General features: G+C 51.6%; 1 protein-coding gene across 1 annotated transcript in view; it reads right to left on the bottom strand.

The window, feature by feature from the left end:
• LOC115085878 (zinc finger protein 25-like) overlaps positions 1–11,145 on the bottom strand; it is a 33,160-nt gene extending 22,015 nt beyond the window's left edge. The window contains exon 1 of the mRNA XM_029592413.1: positions 10,843–11,145. Within this exon, the coding sequence (XP_029448273.1) occupies positions 10,843–11,007 (165 nt within the window). The 5' untranslated portion in view covers positions 11,008–11,145. The remainder of the gene's footprint in view (positions 1–10,842) is intronic.
• Positions 11,146–14,368: the final 3,223 nt, after the last annotated feature.

The following is a 14,368-nucleotide window of genomic DNA, read 5'->3' as shown; positions in this document are numbered from 1 at the left end:
TACTGCCCTCGAGTATCCGCTCTTCTTCAGGCAAGCCTCTCAATGGCCACACCATAAGAGAGAATCGAGTTGGGTCTTCGTGGAGGATCGCTCCTTGCTGGAGCAGGTCCCTTTGTGGAGGTAGACACAGTGGGTTCCCCACCTGAAGTCTTCGCATGTCTGCATACCACAGCCTTCTTGGCCAGTCCGGGGCCACTAGAAGTACTAGCCCCCTGTGGTATTCAATCTTGCGGATGATCCCGCCCAGTAGTGGCCATGGAGGAAAGGCTTACAGCAGGTCTTCTTGTGGCCAGTTTTGGATGAGGGCGTCGATCCTCTGGGATTGAGGGTCTCGTCTGCGACTGAAGAACTTGGGCGTTGGACCGGGTTGCCAGAAGATCCATGGCTGGAGTTCCCCAGCAGTTTATTATCAACTGGAAGGCTGTGGATGACAGCCTCCATTCCCCTGGGTCTAGACTTTCTCTGCTGAAGTAATCCACAGTGACGTTGTCTTTTCCCGCGATGTGGGCGGCCGAGATCCCTTGCAGGTTTGCTTCCTGGGACATCGGGTTCCATCGTGACAGTAGGGAGCGTTGTAGTGGTTGCATGTGGGCCCTTGCCCATGGTATGACTTCTAGGGTTGAAGTCATGAGTCCGAGGACTTGTAGGTAGTCCCGTACCGTGGGGCAAGCACTGTTCAACAGTTTTCTCAACTGGTCCATCAATTTCCTTCTCCTTGTAGGGGGAAAAATAACCTTGTCCTGTTGGGTGTCGACCCGGACTCTCAGGTATTCCAGAGATTGGTTGAGTTGACGACCCATCTGAGGTTCTCCAAGAAGTTCTTGACTCTGGTGGTCATCTGATGACTTTCCTCTGGGGATTTTGACTGATCAGCCAATTGTCCAGATATGGGTGAATGAGGAATCCTTCTTTCCTCAGTGTCACCGCCACTACGACCATGATTTTGGTGAACGTCCTGGGGCTGTAGCTAGCCCAAAGGGTAGTGCTCGGAACTGGTAGAGATGGTCCAGGATCGCGAAGCGTAGGAAGCGCTGATGATCGTGATGGACTGGGATGTGCAGACAGGCTTCTGACAGGTCCAGGGAAGTCAGAAATTCTCCCAGCTGTACCGCCCTTATGACCGAGCGTAAGGTTTCCATGCGGAAGTGTGGTACCCTCAGGTAGCGGTTGTCAGACTTGAGGTCCAGTATGAGCGGTACGTTCCCTCTTTCTTGGGGATGATAAAATAGATGGAATAGTGTCCACTATTTCGCTGGTGCGTGGGCACTGGTGTTATAGCCTTTAAAGGTGAGCAATTTGGTTAATATGGTTTCCACTGCTGTCCTCTTGGCAGGGAGATTTCACAAATTTGTCTGGAAGGATGCTGTGAAGTCCAGAAAGTATCCCTCTCGAATGATGTTTAGGACCCACTTGTCCAACATTATCTCGATCCATCTTTGGTAGAATTGGGCAAATCTGCCCCCTATGGCTTCTTCCCTTGGATGGGTCGGCTGAATCTCATTGTGGGGTGCGGCTGGGGCCTGGACCCGAGCTGGTTCCCCTCTTGTTGTGTTTGTTCCGAAAGGACTGGTTCCTGCCCGTAGGGCGGGGCGCTTGATAGTTGTTCTTGTAAGGGTTGAAGCGCTGTGAGTTTCTGCCTCTGGTGGACCTGGGAAAAGGACGCTGGTTTCTCTTCGTCTTGTCTTCCGGCAGGCGAGGTAATGGGGAGTCGCCCCATTTGTTAGCCAGTTTCTCTAGTTCGCTGCCGAACAGGAGGGATCCTTTGAAGGGCATTCTCGTGAGGCGTGTTTTGGAGGAGGCATCAGCCGGCCAATTTCGAAGCCAGAGTTGTCTCCTGGCTGCCACTGTGGATGACACTCTTCTGGCTGCTGTGCGCACTAGATCGGAAACCGTGTCAGTGAGGAATGATAGTGCTGATTCCATGTCTTCTCCTGGAGTGTTGTTCCTGGCTTGGGATAAACAGGAACGTGTCACCACGGTGCAGCAGGTCACAATCTGCAGGGACATGGCTGCCACCTCAAATGATTGTTTTAGTATGGCTTCCAGGCGCCGGTCGTGTGCATTCTTGAGCGCCGCTCCTCCCTCCACTGGGATGGTAGTGCGCTTAGCGACCGCGCAGACTATGGCGTCCACTCTAGGGCACGCCAGAAGCTCCTTGGTTGCTGGGTCCAGGGGGTACATGGCCGATAAGGCTCAACCCCCTTTGAATGAGGACTCCAGCGCGTTCCACTCCAGGTCAATTAGCTGTTGTGCCGCCTGTAAGAGAGGAAAATGGCGAGACGTCTGTCGAAGGCCCTCCAGCAAGGGGTTCATTCTAGGTTCCCCCGGGGTGCCTTGGCCCGGGATAGCGAGTTCCAATAGGCACTGGGATACCAGGTCCGGAAGCTCATCCTTTGAGAAGAAGAAGCGTCTCATGGTTCGGTGAGGCTCTGTCCCTGAGGGAAGTTCTCCCTCCTCAAGGGGCTCGACTTCTTCTTCGGAGAAATCCGTGTCCCCGTAGGTGGGGCTTCTGGGTGGTGGGAGCCTGTACCTAGGCCTCGAGGGTCCTGGGGCATGAGGGTCTTCCGGTGTCACATATAGCTGGTCCGCCCGGGGTTCAGTTTGCATTTTGACAAAGGTGTGAATCCCCTTAAATAACTCCACCCAGGAGATCGATGCTGGGTCTAAGTTGAGGGGCGCCGGTTCCCTGGGGGTCCCCGTCTGTGGGATGGACTCACTGGGGCCTGCTAAGTCCGGGGTGCCCCCTGAGGAGCTAGCACTGGGCCCTGGGGGGACTGGCCCTGGCCTGGATCTCCCAGGGCCTCCTCACAGTGTGCGCATAGGGCATCTGCTTCCTCGCTCTGTGCGGCTCTGATGTGGCATGCTGGGCAGAGGCCTTGGGCTTTTATTCCTGTTTCTGGCGGTGCCATTTCTGTGGACGCGTAAGCTCTTATGCGCTCCATTGCGTCTGATCTGTGCGTGCAGATTTGCGCCTAGCCGTAGATGTGCACCTTGTACTGTGTGCGTAACTTATGCGCGTAAGGTTTTATGTGTGCCTAAGATTATGTGCACATAAATAATTATGTGCACACAAATTAAGCTTAGCTTAATTTGTGTGCTCGGATCGGACGGCGGGCGGCGCAGCGAACAAGGCCAAGATGGCGACGGCAAGCATGCGGGCAATATGGCGACCTCCTTGGAGGGTCTCCACGTGGGCAGACCCTGGAACAGCCGGGGCCAAGCCCTGCTAGGGCGGATCAACCCGGTGGCACAGATTCCAATCGCCGACCTGTGCTCCTCCTCGATCTTCGGAGACCGGATTAAGTAGAAGATTTCCACCTTACCTCGTCTTCGGCACTCCCAGTTTTGCTCCGGGCGGTCTCCGGCTGCAGGGGGAGAGGGCAAATCCTTCACCGCCGCGCTCGAGGGGGTGCACTCGCTGCCTCTCAGCCGTGCCCGAGATCGGGGGCTAAGTCCTCGCCGCGATTCGGCCGCTGGACCGAGGCTACCTCTACGCCGCACCCGAGGATTCGGGGGCTAGGTCCCTGCCGCGAATCGGCCACCGGACCGAGGCTCACCTCCGCGGGACCACGGAAATCACCTCGGGAAACTCAACTGGGGGAGGGACCCGAGGGTATCACCGCAGGAGTGCGGGGCTCGTCTTCAGGTAGGTTTCTTCTTTAAATTTCGGTTTTGTTCTTTAATTTTGGTCTAACGCTCTGAGAGCATGCCGATAGTCCCTAACTGCTATGGAGACGGAAAATACTGAGGAGCTGCACTTCCTGCAGGGGTATATGTACTAGGGACTGACGTCAGATTGAAATCTGATCCGTCTCCAACTGCTAACAGGAGTACACTATACCCATTGGTCCTGAGTCCAACTGCTACACGCTAGGAAATGGACAATTTTCACAGTAGAAAAATGTAACCAGTGGAGTGCCTCAGGGATCTGTACTGGGACCTGTGCTTTTCAATATATTTATAAATGATCTGGAAAAGGGTACAATGAGTGAGATGATCAGATTTGCAGATGATACAAAATTATTCAGAGTAGTTAAATCTCAAGCAGATTGTGATGAATTGCAAGAGGACCTTGTGAGACTGATCTATTAGTTAAAATTTGTAACCTATCATTAAAATCATCCATTGTATCTGAAGACTGAAGGGTGGCCAATGTAACCCCAATATTTAAAAAAGGCTCCAGGGGCGATCCGGGTAACTATAGACCAGTGAGCCTGACTTCAGTGCTGGGAAAAATAGTGGAAACTATTCTCAAGATCAAAATTGTAGAGCATATAGAAAGACATGGTTTAATGGAACACAGTCAACATGGATTTACCCAAGGGAAATCTTGCCGAACAAATCTGCTTCATTTTTTTGAAGGGGTTAATAAACAAGTGGATAAAGGTGAACCAGTAGCTGTAGTGTATTTGGATTTTCAGAAGGCGTTTGACAAAGTCCCTCATGAGAGGCTTCTACGAAAACTAAAAAGTTATGGGATAGGAGGCGATGTCCTTTCGTGGATTACAAACTGGCTAAAAGACAGGAAACAGAGAGTAGGATTAAATGGTCAATTTTCTCAGTGGAAAAGGGTAAACAGTGGAGTGCCTCAGGGATCTGTACTTGGACTGGTGCTTTTTAATATATATATAAATGATCTGGAAAGGAATACGACAAGTGAGGTTATCAAATTTGCGGACAATACAAAATTATTCAGAGTGGTTAAATCACACAAGCGGATTGTGATACATTACAGGAGGACCTTGCAAGACTGGAAGATTGGGCATCCAAATGGCAGATGAAATTTAATGTGGACAAGTGCAAGGTGTTGCATATAGGAAAAAATAACCCTTGCTGTAGTTACACAGTCTTAGGTTCCATATTAGGAGCTACCACCCAGGAAAAAGATCTAGGCTTTAAAATTGTCGGCTCAGTGTGCTGCAGCAGTCTAAAAATAAACAGAATGTTGGGAATTAATAGGAAGGGAATGGTTAATAGAACGGAAAATGTCATAATGCCTCTGTATCGCTCCATGGTGAGACCGCACCTTGAATACTGTGTACAATTCTGGTCGCCGCATCTCAAAAAAGATATAGTTGTGATGGAGAAGGTACAGAGAAGGGCAACCAAAATGATAAAGGGGATGGAACAGCTCCCCTATGAGGAAAGGCTGAAGAGGTTAGGGCTGTTCAGCTTGGAGAAGAGACGGCTGAGGGGGCATAGGATAGAGGTCTACAAAATCATGAGTGGCGGGAAACGGTTATTTGCCCTTCCAAACTGTACTAAAAAGTAAGGGACATGTCATGAAACTAACTGGCAGCAGATTTAAAGCAAATTTAAGAATTTTTGTTTTGTTTTTTTAAGTTAACACAAACTGCAGAATTTGTTGCTGGAGGATGCAGTCAAGGCCATTCAATAAAGTTTCGGGCAAGCTTCAGGAGGACGGCACCTTTAAAAAAATGAATTAGCCAGGCAAGCAATGGGGGGACTGCCGTTGCCTGTTTCTGGGAGAGCCACGAGGAATGGACCTGCCAGGTACTTATTTAGTGACCCGCACCGGCCCGCTTGTTGGCTTGATGGGCCCCTCTGGCCCAACCAGCCCAGCACTTCCTGTGTTATCCTATCTTACGCCAAGGCTCAGAATCCTCCTACTTAAACGGTCTCCATTCGAGGATCCTGCTGGGAAAAAAAAAAAAACGGAGCCGTGTTGGGTTTCCGGCTCTCTGAACGCCCTCATGATCCCTCGGGTGCTCTTACTTATGGGGGGGGGCCTTCTCTGCGCCGTCCAGGAAACTCTAAAGGGGGTTCTTGTTACCCCGCCCCCACCACTGGACCAAAACACAGCGCCTCACAACGGGAGCGGACAGATCAGAACCACGTCCCCGAGCTAAGGCGATGGATTCAGTTAAGCGGAGGCAAAGGGTACGTTGGTGGAGCAGCAGCAACTGGGGACCAGATCCTCCACAGCACGGAGCCCCGAAAAACATTTCAGAGGAACCCGGAGCAGGAAGAAGCAACTCTTGCTGGGGGGGGGGGGACTCCACACAGAGGGAAGTAAAGTGAGAAAAGATTCAGGAGGAAGAGCGAGGTCCACCGCCTTCTGGCTGCCGCTGCTGCAGCAATGCTGAAAGGCTCAGTTGACGACTTGAGCAGGTAAAAATCAGGGGCGGTCATAGCTAAATCTGCTGAAGGGAATCTTCCAGTACTGCAACACTCGTGCTTTTTAGCTGTGATAAATAAAACGAAGAGGCGTTCCCCAGGAGCGTAACTACGCCGTGTGTGTGTATATCACGGTTTCCAGAACGCGAGCGGCGGGCTCCCTCAGCTTACGCCCTCATCTCCGAGGGCGTCGGGAGTGTCGACTCGTAGTTTCAGCTGCTCGACAAAGAAGATATCGAAACGCGGTGGGGGGGGGGGGGTGGGTGCCTGGTGTTTTGGGTACCGGCGTAGATTAGTGAGTGAGACGCCCAGCGTACCAGGCGGGCGCACGGCTGAAAACGGTGGAAAGGGGGGGGCGAAAGCTGTGCTTCCGAGCAGCAAAGTAGAAATTCATCAGCCGCTTATCGGTTAGGATTGCCCCAAGAGCTGGTAACTGTTAAACAGGAGAGAAAACGCGCCATGGCGGCCCTCCAACACGCCTCCCCCCCCCCAAAAAAAAATATGTTAAGTCCGTCGGGGCCATCGTTCAAGGCGCTCTGAACCTCGGAAGGGTGCGAGAGATAAATCCTTTAAACAAATATAAAATTTATATAACAAAGAGAAAAATCAGCCACGCAGCAACGCTTTGCCTCCCCCTGGACTAACCCCCTCCCCGTTCAATTCCAGTACCTCCTTCCTCTATAATCAGTTCCCCATGCCCCCCTTTCCATAAAATTTAAAGGGATAAAGGATCCCATGAACCAGGGAAGCCAGGGTTCAAATCCCGCCGACACTCCTCGTGATCTTGGGCAAGTCACTGCGCCTTCCGTTAGACTGTAAGACTTCTGGGGACAAAGAACACCTGCAATACCCTAAATGTAATTTGCTTTGAAGTGGGTGATCAGTCACAAAAGGTAGAATATAAATCAAAATAATAATACAGAAAAGCAATGTAAAAAATCATTTTTTAATTATTAGAAAGGGAATGGTGAATAAAACGGAAAATGTCATAATGCCTCTATAATCACTCCATGGTGAGACCGCACCTTGAATACTGTGTACAATTCTGGTCGCCGAATCTCAAAAAAGATATAATTGCGATGGAGAAGATACAGAGAAGGGCGACCAAAATGATAAAGGGGATGGAACAGCTCCCCTATGAGGAAAGACTAAAGAGGTTAGGGCTGTTCAGCTTGGAGAAGAGACGACTGAGGGGGGATATGATAGAGGTCTACAAAATCATGAGAGGTCTAGAACGGGTAGATGTGAATCAGTTATTTACTCTTTCAGATAATAGAAGGACTACTTAAGAACATAAGATTTGCCATACTGGGTCAGACCAAGGGTCCATCAAGCCCAGTATCCTGTTTCCAACAGTGGCCCATCCAAGCCACAAGTACCCATACATTAGATAGATCACATGCTGCTATTGCTTATTAATTACCATCATAATTTATGGCTTTATCCTCTAGGAACTTATCCAAACTTTTTTTTAAATCCAGTAACACTAACTGCTGTAACCACATCCTCTGGCAATGAATTCCAGAGCTTAACTATGCGCTGAGTGAAAAATAATTTTCTTTGATTTGTTTTAAATGTGCTGCTTGCTAACTTCAGTTTGTGTATATGGGTTTAAAAAAAAAGGTTTGGATAAGTTCTTGGAGGAGAAGTCCATTAACGGCTATTAATCAGGTTGACTTATGGAATAGCCACTGCTATTAATTGCATCAGTAGCATGGGATCTTCTTGGTGTTTGGGTATTTGCCAGGTTCTTGTGGCCTGGATCGGCCTCTTTTGGAAACAGGATGCTGGGCTTGATGGACCCTTGGTCTGACCCAGTATGGCAATTTCTTATGTTCTTAGTGAGCTAGTGCCCCCGACTCTCCTACCTTTAAAAATGACACTAGTGGAACAGTTGGAGGGCCCAAGCCTTGAGCCAGGTCGGCACCATTTGCCGACCTGGTAGACCCTTGCCATGTGGGAGGGGCCAAAGGCCAGTCTGTGCCCATTTTGGAAAACCGCACTAAATCAGGCCCTCCGACTGTCCACTGATGTCATCATTAAACATGAGGAGGGAGGGAGCGCTACCCTACCAGGCTCTATTACGGGGCTTAGGGGAAGGGATAGCCCTACTTGCCTTGAGAAATTTTATGGCGACGACTCACAGTGCCGGAGCTCTGCAAAACTGCAACGTGGGAATTTCTCCACATATTCACAGCGCACCCCTGTTTTGTCAGGGGTACCCGACGCAGAGCTGAATTTTTAGCACTCTGTCCTACGGAGTTCTCTTTGAGGTGTAGAACCCAACCCCATTCCTCCTAGGGCCCGTTATTCTGGTTCAGGCTGCCTCAAAAAAAACCCCAAGAAAACAAACAAACCCAGAGGGTCAAAATAAATCGACAGATTTATAGAAAACTACTTGGTTCGGAAAGCCTTTAATAAAGTAATTTCAAAAGGGACTGTACATGGTTATTTTGACCCTTCTTGGCTTTGGGGGGGGGGGGGGGGATTTAATGTTTTCTGACTACAACCTTTAATTTTGACCTGAGCTCCTTATAATTTAAGGGCGCCCTCCCGACGCAGTCTTTTCGAAACCCGGCCCGTGTCGGGGGGGACGGACCATTGATTCACCGATATAAACTATTTGGCTGGATGCTGCCACTTTGAACCTCTCTGCTTGCTTGATTACAGTAAAACTGTTTTGGAACTTGATGGACGTTGTGGAGTCTTTGATGACCTTCCCACTCTCATTGGTTCGTCATCTTTGATGGCTGGACCATCGCCTATCATCATCATCAGCAGCAGCTGCTCACGGTTTAGTTTTTCCTTTTTTTTGTTTGAGGCGGCCTGCCGGTTCGTATTCCCCCCCACACGCGAGGGCCGCGCCATCCTGCTTGCCCCCAGAGAGAGTGAAGTTACTTACCTGTGACGTTGGTTCTCCGATAGCATGATGGCCAGCTCTCTCACCACACCCTCCCGCCTCACCTTTGGAGTTGGTTTGTCCAAGTCTTAACTTTATCCTGGATGGAGGGGGGGGGGGGGGGTGCTCCCTGCCTGGGAGGTGGCCTGGGCTGCACCAAGCTTTGAAATCAGACGTTCTGCACCAGGCGCCCGTCTGACGGCGTCACCCCCTGCGTGAGGACCGACATCCTGCTGTCCATCGAAGAACTAACGTTACAGGTGTAACAACTTCATTATGTGACCGATCTGCTGCACCCACCGCCACGGGTTTATGAATCCAGCAGTAAAATACCATGGGGGGTGGGGGGGGGGGAAGGTACCACAGCCATGCGGTATTGCACGACAGTGGCCTCAGCCCTTAGCGCTGAAACTCCTGACGGTCTAAAGAGACATCCACTCACTCCCAAGCCAGCGAAAGTTTAAAAAGTTAAAGCAAAGTGGTTCTGGCCCTGGCCGTATGATCCCATTCTTAAACCACGCCCTGGTTGGTGTTCGCTTCCCTCCTGGGCCCCCCCTTCTTTTCCTCTGCCCCTTACGTTTTAATACCCTGACTGCCCCCCCCCCCCAAAAAAAAAGGGTCTGGCAGCTCCAATTCGATAATAGCACCCTCCAGCCTCAGGTGCAGCCCTGCTCCTGTTGGAGTAAAGCCTTAATGACCCCTCCCCCGTGTGCATTATTTTCTCATCCCCCCCCCCTCCCAGGGAAGGTCCCTCCCTCTAAAAGTGGCACACAGACTACACGCACTGTAAAAGGGTGCACGGATTTTTAACTGAATGGAGGGGTCGAGGTAGGGCGTGCAAAACAGGCCTTTGAAAAATCCTTTCAACCCGAACTCACTGGCGGGGAGAAGGAAAAAGGGGGGGACAGGGTAAAAGCAGTCAAATATTTATCAGGGCTTCGGCAAAGCCTTCCAGAGGAAAGGAAACTGGGGGGGAAACAATGGAGGGAGGATGCCTGGCAGGAAATACTTCTCTGGTCCCGGCGGAGGTGCTGGGAGCTGAAACCAAGGCAGGAGCCCAGCCTGCTCGGGAAAGCAGCCGGGCGGGCAGAGGGGAGAAGAAGGGGCGTCGCACTACAAGTGTTGAGCCCTATGTGCGCGATCACACGGAACGGCAGGCGGCCACAAAAAAAAGGGGAGCAGACAAAGGCCACCGTGCGGCCAGGGGAAGGGCAGAATGGCTGCATCGGGCCAGGAAACCGCGGCAGGCTCGGGTTATGATCTTAACCGGGGGGGGGGCGGGGCGAACAGGCCTTTAGCTGCCCGCGTTTACGGTGCTCTCCAGGCAGAGGGCCTTGGGTACAGAGACGGACAGACAGACAGACACGATGCACGCAGCTCTCACAGCAAAAGGGCCCGAGATCCCGGGCTTTCTACGCTGCAGGAAGCCCGAGCAATGCCCCCCCCCCCCCCAGGGAGCCGCTCCCGGGTTTATTTATGGAGAGCAGGCTGCAGAGGGCTGGGGCTGGCACTGCCAGAGAGACCCTACCGGGATCGGGGGGGGGGGGGGATTTATTTTATTTATTTATTTTTACCGGCCCCGGGCTGCTTTCCGTTTTAGTCGGAAGAGCTTGCTCCTAAGCAGAGGGCACCGAGAGCCGATCCTGCCCCCAAAGGGAGAAAAAGAGAACGGAACTCAAGTCTGAGCGGAAAGCCCTGCGGCCACCATTCTCCGGGCCCTTTCCTCCAGAGCAGGATTTCCAGCCCCGGCTCCCGGGGGCTGGGGAGCGAGCGGACCCGAGCCGCATGCCCTGCCGGTCTCCTACCTGCTGAGCAGAAAGCCTGGCTGCAGCCATTTCCCTGGCCCTTTCCCAGAGCAGGACGTCCGAGGTTGCAGATTCAGTCCCGGCTGCTTCCTTGCACATCTCCCCGGGTGGGAGATCGGGGCGTTTGCTGGGTGCCCGGCAGCTCAGCTTCTCGCCTAATGGCATCAGAGGGAGGAGGGGGAATAAAGGAGGGATAGAGAGAGAGAGCGAGAGGAGGAGGGAGCTGCCATCTATCGGATCCTTCCCTGCACCCGCACCCTGGGCTCTGTGTGGAGGAGGAGGAGCTGTAAGGGTGAAACCCCTTTTGGTGCCTGAGGGGGGTAGCCATGCTAGTCTGCAGCAGCGAAAAGGACAAAGAGCCTGCTGGCACCTGATTCATTATAGAAACAACAAAGGGGGTTCCTTCCGCCCACTGCGGGTGGTTATTAACTAAACGATGCTGATTATTAGCAATTCCTTGCCATTAGGAGTGGGCCCAGACTTTTTTTTTTTCCATTTTGTTTGTTTGTTTTTTTTTTTTTTATTTAACACAAAAAATTAAAATAAAAAAAAAAAATGAAGTGAGGCAGGGAGTGACCAGGGATCTCTCCTGCCCCAGGAAGAAAGTTTGCAGAAGGGAGGCCAAGGAGGGTGTTGTGTATTTTTTCTTTTTTCTTTCGTTTGCTAGTGGCATCGGGAAAAGATTTTTTTTAGAAAATGAAACATCGGAAAACAAATTCAATTGTTTGACTTCTTTCAAACAAAGAATAGGAGGAATAGAAAATAGAAAAGAGAGGAGGAATACCCTAGTGGTTAGAGCAGTGGACTATGAACCAGGAGACCAAGGTTCAAGTCCCCCTGTCACTCCTTGTGACCTTGGGCAAGTCACTTTACCCTACATTGCCTCAGGTACAAAAAAACTTACGGCTCGATCCAGTAAGGCCGCGGTAAAAACAGTGAGGTAGTGTCAGGCGCACCCTTCCTCCCCGCACGCACAGTTCTCTTCACTAACTCCCCGATACTCTCCTCTAATCGCATGCAAATGCATGCCGCGGCTGTGAAGCGTTAGGGAAGGGTTATGCCCGCGCAACCCATTTTACTGTATAGGCGCTGTAACAGCGCCTATACAGTAACCTGGGTGCGCTGGTACCTGTCATTTCAAATGACATTTGAAATGACAGGCACCAGGAAGTGTAAAAAAGTTTAAAAAGTGTAAAAAACAAAAAACCTGTGTGTTATATAAAAAAATAAAACAATTTTAAATACCTGTCGGAGGGCCGTGGGTCCAGGCGGCCGGTGGGCGGCGGGCAGCCATCAGCGGCATCCGGTAGTCCCTTCTCCCTCCCTCCCTCCCCTGCCTGGATGAGCGCCAAAATCGCACGGGCGGGTCGGCAGCGGGGGGGGGGGGGGCGGCAGCAGGATCCGGGAGCGGCGGGTAGGCAGCAGCGGGGTCCGGGGGGTCCGGGGCAGCGGGGGGGCGGCAGCAGGATCCGGGAGCGGCGGGTAGGCAGCAGCGGGGTCCGGGGGTGGCAGCGAGATCCGGGGAGCCAGCAGCGGCAGCATGTTCGAGCGCGCAGGCAGGTAGGTGGCAAAGTAAAGATGGCCGCCAGCACGGGAAAATCGTGCAATTGGCAATTGGCCAATCGTGCAATTGGCCGCTGAAGACGTGACGTGACGTCACGTCTTCAGCGGCCAATTGCACGATTTTCCCGTGCTGGCGGCCATCTTTACTTTGCCACCTACCTGCCTGCGCGATCGAACATGCTGCCGCTGCTGGCTCCCCGGATCTCGCTGCCACCCCCGGACCCCGCTGCTGCCTACCCGCCGCTCCCGGATCCTGCTGCCGCCCCGCCCGTGCGATTTTGGCGCTCATCCAGGCAGGGGAGGAAGGGAGAAGGGACTACCGGATGCCGCTGATGGCTGCCCGCCGCCCACCGGCCGCCTGGACCCACGGCCCTCCGACAGGTATTTAAAATTGTTTTATTTTTTTATATAACACACAGGTTTTTTGTTTTTTACACTTTTTACACTTACCATAGCAGGCCCGAGCCTTGCTACTTTTGTTTGTTTTTTTTTGCCCTGGTCCCGTCCGGTCTCCTGCAGCCCCGTCCGGTCCGGACGGGGCTGCAGGAGACCGGACGGGACCAGGGCGGGTAAGCAATGTTTTTACCCTACACTACACTACACTAACTCCTACTAGGGGGAGGCGGTAAACTAGCAGGTTAAGGCCGCGGCAGAACAGCGGGTTACGGAGGAGATAATATCAGCGCCCGTTACAGTATCGCAGGGGAATAGCTAATTCCTTCATTATACAGCTTTTTCGTTCATTTACATGCCGGGTGCGGAAAGGGTTAATCGTCTGTTTTCAGAAGCGATACGGACGCGTGAAACTGGACACTGTATCGCCGAACTGCCTTGCGCGCCCGAATTGTGCGCTACGAGCACGTTACAGACGGGCAATCCTCGAGCGGACGATACTGGATCGAGCTGATAGATTGTAAGCCCTCTGGGGATAGGGAAATACCTACAGTACCTGAATGTAAACCGGTGTGATATCTCAATTGAGATGAATGTCGGTATATAAAAATAATAAATAAATAAATAAATAAAATTTGAAAAAGGAATTCAACCAATGTAAATTTTGTTTCAAACAAATGCACAGCCGTGGTTTCCTTACTCTGTCTGCTCTGCACTCCTTAGCGTCCAACCCCCATTAGCACCAGCAACTCCATCTTCATAGCTATATGAACTGGGTGGTAGATGTGAGTACTCCCCGGGGGGGGGGGAGTCTATGTGACTGCGCAGCGCAGAGTTTTAATATTTTGCACATAATTTGGCAAGAGGCCCAGTAGGCCATGAACGGGGCCCCGCCTTGCGCGCAGCTAGGCTTCCCAAGATCCATACGGATTTTTTCCCAGACACTACTTTGAATTTCTGGATATGCATTGAAAGTGATACTTCACTTTCAATGCATATCCAGCATAGCTCTCTGCTTCCACAGCAGGGGGAATGAAGAAAAGTGGATCTATATACAGACAACCAACAAGGACTGAATTATATAGTCAGGGTAAACAAATAAGCATGGGTGTAGCTTGCTTATTGCGGGGGTTACTACCCTAACTAATTAAGCTAGATATTACACTTAGATGCAGTTCCAACACTGCTCGCTGCATTAATGGTGGGGGTAGAAGGGAAATAGAACCAAAAGGTTACTAAGAACAAAGAGAAATAGATAAGTATGAGGAAAAAAATGCAAAGCTTGCTGGGCGCACTGGATGGGCCATTTGGTCTTCTTCTGCTGTCATTTCTATGTTTCTGCTTCATGCCCGGAAGATTTTGGGAGTTGCTAAAATGACCGGATTTTAGCCCTTCGACGCCAAGAACTGAATGCCTCAGCCAGCCGGCCAATCCGAACGCAGGATACTACAGCGGCGGAATGGGATTGGCCGGCTGGCTGAGGGCCTTGCCCATGCACTGCAACCAAGCCCTGGCGGCTCCATCTCGAAGGAAATCTCCCCAGCGTGTTGCTGGCGCGGCAGTGTGCGTC

This window comes from Rhinatrema bivittatum, chromosome 2, assembly GCF_901001135.1.
Source record: "Rhinatrema bivittatum chromosome 2, aRhiBiv1.1, whole genome shotgun sequence".
NCBI classification, from domain to species: Eukaryota; Metazoa; Chordata; class Amphibia; order Gymnophiona; family Rhinatrematidae; genus Rhinatrema; species Rhinatrema bivittatum.
The sequence above is the reverse complement of the archived record's forward strand: the minus strand, read 5'-3'. Positions and strand labels throughout refer to the sequence as shown.